Source organism: Mesitornis unicolor, unplaced genomic scaffold (genome assembly GCF_000695765.1).
Source record: "Mesitornis unicolor isolate BGI_N332 unplaced genomic scaffold, ASM69576v1 scaffold32259, whole genome shotgun sequence".
Lineage (NCBI taxonomy): Eukaryota > Metazoa > Chordata > Aves > Mesitornithiformes > Mesitornithidae > Mesitornis > Mesitornis unicolor.
The window spans coordinates 1-5767 of record NW_010205749.1 but is presented as its reverse complement, the minus strand read 5'-3'; the positions used below and the strand labels follow the sequence as shown (position 1 = coordinate 5767).

General features: G+C 37.5%; 1 protein-coding gene across 1 annotated transcript in view; it reads right to left on the bottom strand.

Annotated features, from left to right (window-relative positions):
* RGS7 (regulator of G-protein signaling 7) overlaps positions 1-4356 on the bottom strand; it is a gene marked incomplete at its 5' end in the record, with an annotated part of 20240 nt that extends 15884 nt beyond the window's left edge. Inside the window, 3 exons of the mRNA XM_010191520.1 lie at positions 2234-2315; positions 2446-2522; positions 4292-4356. Of these exons, the coding sequence (XP_010189822.1) occupies positions 2234-2315; positions 2446-2522; positions 4292-4356 (224 nt within the window). The remainder of the gene's footprint in view (positions 1-2233; positions 2316-2445; positions 2523-4291) is intronic.
* Between the last annotated feature and the right edge of the window lie 1411 nt (positions 4357-5767).

The window sequence follows — 5767 nt, the reverse complement described above, 5'->3', positions numbered from 1 at the left end:
TGCTGAACCATCCTTTTGGACTGATGGGTCACTTCCCTCTTCTATCCCTTTCATCACCTTGAAGTATCTTTTTTTGAAATAAAATGTAGATTTAATAGATTCATAGATTATATTCCATATGTAAAGGTTCTGTACAAGCCAGGTAGGTAAGAAATAAAGCAACTAGGGACCAAGGTATCTGGAAGAAAACAAAACAAAACGAAACAACCCCCACAACAACAAAGAAAACCCACAACAAACAAAAAACACCCCAACATCAAACAAACAAAAAAACCCAAAATCAAACAAACAAAACAACCCAACAAACCAAAACCCTGGAACATGTTTATTTACTCATCTAAAAAAAAAAAAACACAACCCAAAACAAAACCAGCAAATATTTCATTCTCAAAATTAATTTTTAGTAAAATAATTAAATTATGGTGGATTCTGAAACATATTGTCACCACCCCTAGCCTCCTGATCTTTATCAAAAGGTGTAAATCTGTAAATAAAAATAAGCATTAACCCCAGATTCTTATCCAAACATTACCTAGTTTTCCAAAATTAGCTCTCTAGGGTTGCAGCAACATTTCTCTGAGTTTCTAGTGGGCTTTTGCAGGGCTTGAAAAGCCATTAGAAATTGCAATTAACTCTAGCATCACCTTCCTCTTCTCAGTCTGTTCCTCTTTAATTTTTTGTTCTTTTTAATAGACGCTTCTGACTTTTACTGTGAGAGTAAATTCATAACACTGTTTTCAAAATAAGTATTTCACCAACTATTGAGAGGAGCTGGTTAACCAAAGTATGAACCTTTCTTCTATTTATAGCTCCTAAAGTCAGGAGCCTGCATTGCTGACTGCAAGCCAGTCCTTTGCCTCTGATATTTCCTAGGTATGTCTACAGCCAGATTAAAAACATCTGCTGGACAAGGCAGATTTATCCACAGTTCAGCCAAAGCTCTTAATCAGATTCAGTGTCCTCTTGTCCTGGTTCCTTTAATTCTCTCCTTATTGACTGCCTATATCTTCACTTGAAACTTCGACAATTCATTTTCTCTTCCAAACCTGGAAATAGCATCTCATCCCTAGATTCAAAATCCTTAGATCCATTTCTGCAGCTAATACAAGAGCTGTCTGCACCTTCAAAGTTCTCAGGCCCATCGAAACTTTCTGTGTCTCCTCTATTTGTAGCTCCCATCAATGTCAGATGGCAGATCATTTTCTGTCCTGCGTCCTTATTTTATGGCAGTAGCTAGACAGTAATGTTCTCAGTCTTCTTGCATCACATGCCTGTGGTTTGAATCCTTCACTTCAAATTATTTTCTAGACCTGAAGTTCTAAAGCCTACCTAAAGATCTACTTCTACTGCTCTTTCAATTCCACAGTTGCAAGTGCAAGTTGACCATGTCCAAGTTTATAATTTTTTATTTGAGACTTTCTCACTATATTCACCTCTTCTATGGGTATCATCACCTAACTTTACTTCCTCAGAATAATTAGTTTTAGTTAAGCATCTTTTTGCATTAGGGCCATTGCTAATCATACCAAACTCTGTACGCAGAAAAGGAAAGCTTAACAGTAGGTAAGGGAAATGGATAAAATTCAGCAGTAAATCAAAAAGTGTGATTATTGAGTTCTCACAGTTTAAATGGAAGTCTTGTGACATTTGACATTCTTCCTCAAAATTTTCACCCTCAAAGGTAATTGATTTTGTAAGAACCTTTCTTCTTTAAATTTTGTTTCAGATAGCTTTTGACGAGGAACTCAGATAAATCTTGTTTAGACAGTGTATGACTCCCACAGCTCAAAGCCAACAATATCTAACCTTTATGTACATTAAAAATAGCTTGGAAATATGACCAGAGTGAAGTTGAAAGGCTTAGCAAGCAAAAAAGCAGATTAAAAAAAAGTCAGATTTATTTGAAAGTATTCATAGCTTTGCTGATAATTTTGGTTGAGTGACTCATACCCTGGGAAACCTTTGAGATGGTAATAGCCAAAGACAGCTACCTTCTGATTCAAGAAATCAGACACAACACATCTATTTCCTGAAAACCCTGAACAGTGTACACATATCTGCAGTCTTCAGTAGTAGAACGATATCATCTATAAACCCTGCAAAAAAGGGAGGCAGGCCTCACCCTGCAGCCCTACAGCCCTTCTCCTCGTCCCCAGGCTCCCCCAGTGCTGAGCAGATACTGGTATTTCTCAGTGGCCCCACTCCTGGCCAGAGTGGCCCCATCAGCACTCACCACCGGCCGGTGAACATCCCAAAATGCTCGCTCCTGGCTGTCCAGAATCTTCCTTTCTATCTTGTCTCTCTTCTTGTCCACTCTGTCAATGTTATAGGATATTTAAAAGAAACAGTAACTTTAAACATAAGCAGTGTTCCGTCACTTTTCCCTCCCCTTCTGCCTTCACTGAACATGCAAAACCAAACCTACTCATCTGCACAGGAACTTACTTTGCTTGCGCTTCAGCTTGCATAAAAATAAACTCCCATTTCCGAGCAAATGCTCGCTGTAGCCTGGCCAAACTCTCCTGAAAATACATTACAATTTTAGTGGGTTAGATTGTAAGTTATTTACTATTTGATAGCTTTCAGCTCATCTTTCCCTCCTTGCCTTGCCCCATCCTCCTAACATGTAATACAAGTCATAATATCTGTGCCAGTGTAAAAGCACCTTACTTATCTCATGCAAAGTCTTTGCCTGACACCAAATAGGATGGAATATTAGATCTATCTACTTTTGAATGCACCAACTATTTCAGTTTTGAAACTTTGATGACAAGGGTTTATATATTGGGTGCTGGCTGAGTAATTTTGTAGTAATACAAAGAAATGTTCTTGTTTTGAAAGGACCTAATACTGAAAGATAACAGCAGTACTTTTTATACTAAATTATCCACATGACAATTCTCATGAGTCATCTATGCAAATGGTTTGCATTGAACAATGTTGTCTGTATATCAATTTATTTAAAATAAAAAGCTATCGATATTTTGGTGGTATAGGAATCTTGCAAGATCTCCACAGCTATTCTCATTTTTTAAAAATGTATATTATAATTCTTCACTGCTGTACAGGAAAGGTATATATGCTACAGCCTACTAATAATAACAGGAAGAAGAATATTTGTAAAATCAGCAAAATTCTGTCCTCCAGTGATGTTGGAACAGCTTCATTAACGGCTCTGTAAAAGAGCTTTTCCACTCACCTTCAGTTTAGATGACAGCACTATGGAGTCTGTGAACTTGGAGAAAGCTGAGGTTTTACCCTCCTCCAAGAAGTCCCCTGTTACCTTCGTGCACTGATTTCACAGAGACTAAGGGGAAAATTGTCTGTAAACTTCCTAACAAAAAGTGTGGCTTTAACTGTAATTCTGTGCATTACAAATGCACTTCTGTGATATTCTTACTGAAAATAACAAACGCAAGAGTGGAGAGGAGACTTTTAAGAGATCTTGCCAATACCAGTAAAGGCTCTCATGGATTGCATACTGGAGGTGAATTTTCTAAGGCACGTAAATGTAAAATTATGCACATCCCACAGTGCAGTACACTGAAAAGCAAGCTTGTGCCAGAAGAAGCAATAAAGCGTGTCAGCATGGTGCTGTGGCAGGCCTGGCTGCCTGTCCTGCTGTCACAGGAGCACAGCTGGACAGCTTTCAGCACAGAGCCAGGCCGAGTAATGCATTTTATTTTTACACTTTCCTGAAAATTTCAGGACTTTCTGGGGGGGATAGGGGTGGAATTCAAGACATCTCTCTCCTTAGTGAGTGCCATCCTCATGAGCTAATCAAATTCCCTCTTTTTCCAGCTCTTCCTGGTCCAAATTATCTCACCTTGCCTGGGGCACGGCACAACTTCCAGGAAGTGAGCAGTGCCTCTGATTTGACCCTGTTTGCCTCTTGTTGAACTGATGGGCTCAAGGGCCAGCAGCACTTTTAAGAATGAAATTCATATTTCAACAGCTACCAAATGCTTTTGAAATGGTTGCCAAAGATCCTTTGTTCAAATCTTAGTGTGGAGTACAATTGCTGGTGTCTCTGGGATTTGGGAATGGTTACTGATCCCGGCATGGTGATCTGAGCAGAATGAGATTAGAGATGGACTAAAATCCTCACTTTTGCCCAGCTAGCCTTCACTAGTCTCTCAAACAGCATTTATGAGCCCTGTCAGACCCACATGCTGGCAAAAGTGAATTACTAATACATTTTCACAAATAATGCCTATAGTTCTCACATTTAACATTATTTCATATGCTTGTTAGGCCCAGGAGAGAAATTTGTTTTTCCTCAGGTACTTACAGCTTCGTAGTCTGCTAGCTCTAGCCTTGCTTTGTTTTGCATTGTCCGCTTGCAGAGGTAAACAGCTGGAACAGAATAAAACAACACAGAATTTGCTACTATCTCACAAACACAGCAGACCAGAAATCTAGAGGCTTTATCTCTATTTTATGGCTAGGGTCTTTTTTTTTGTTTTGATTTCTCCCTCTATTATAAAAAGCTTTAAATACAGGATCAATGCTACCAGTATTGTAACTAAAATGATGAGACATAAACAGAGATTCATTAAAAAATTATAAAATCTGCTTTATGCAACAGACATCATATACAAAATGCATGAGATACTTGGGGTGAGGTTGTTTAAGGGCTGGGGAACTAGAACATTAAAGAAAAAAATGGCAAAAATGTTTTTTGAACTATGTGTTTGTAACTCATCATGCAAAAGAGTTTTATCACTGCTATATTAGTCAAATAGGTTTTTAAGACCATGTATACACGGTTTTATTTATTTTTAGAATATAGTTAGAAGTCACAAAATTTCAACTTAAGATTTTTAGCTAAAAATCAATTTCAGATAAAATTCAAGTCTCATACAGTATAATTAATATTTAACCAATATTTAATACAGAAAATGTGACAAAAAAATGAAAAAAGTTTATCATGTATTAAATATGATGAGAAAAAATATTCTTTCATTTATTTTCTAGATCCAAAACCTTCAGCAGAGCTGTTCTGCCTCCACCTCATTCAGTCAGAGCTGAATTTAAACTAATAAAATAGAATACTGACAGCTAAATACTGAAAGGATGCAGGGCTGAAAATGCAGCTTATGGATACATGATCAGCAGAGTGGTTTGCATCACATTGCTTGATCCTGAATTCTTTATCCACTCCAGTACTCTTGAATGAAATAAATTTTCAATAGACCTTTTTTAGCAACAAATACTTCACATCAGCTCCGAGTATAGTACAGCTTCCCCCACCAGCAAGATGACTGCAGAACAGTTCCTTACTGTGCAGTATTTACCCACTTTGTTACTTCAGAGCACCTTCTCACATGTGAAACAGAGAAATCTTTTGATCAACGTAGGTAAGAAAACCTTAACTTATCTTAAGTCTCTAGTATCAGCACAAAGAGCTCATATTTATTGGTAGTGGTTAGAGATGTCCCTGCTCCCTGACAAAGGGTAATAACTTTACATAAGAACCTAAATCTTGCAAGTTATATTTTAATGCAGGTTTTGCCTATTTTTCTGTCATTTTCTGTGTGTTACCTAGTCTATTTTCTTTCATACTCTTTCACTTTCCACTCCCATAAAAAGCCATGGCCTCTTCCTCTATTCCCTGTATACCCATATCCCCTTTGGTTCCAAAGTAATTTGTGTGTCTACAAAATCTACAAATACAGATACAAATCCAGGTCACACACCACGTACAGGAGGCAGTTTCTATAGCTTCAGTTTTCATGCATTTTAACATTTTATAATTAATTTATAA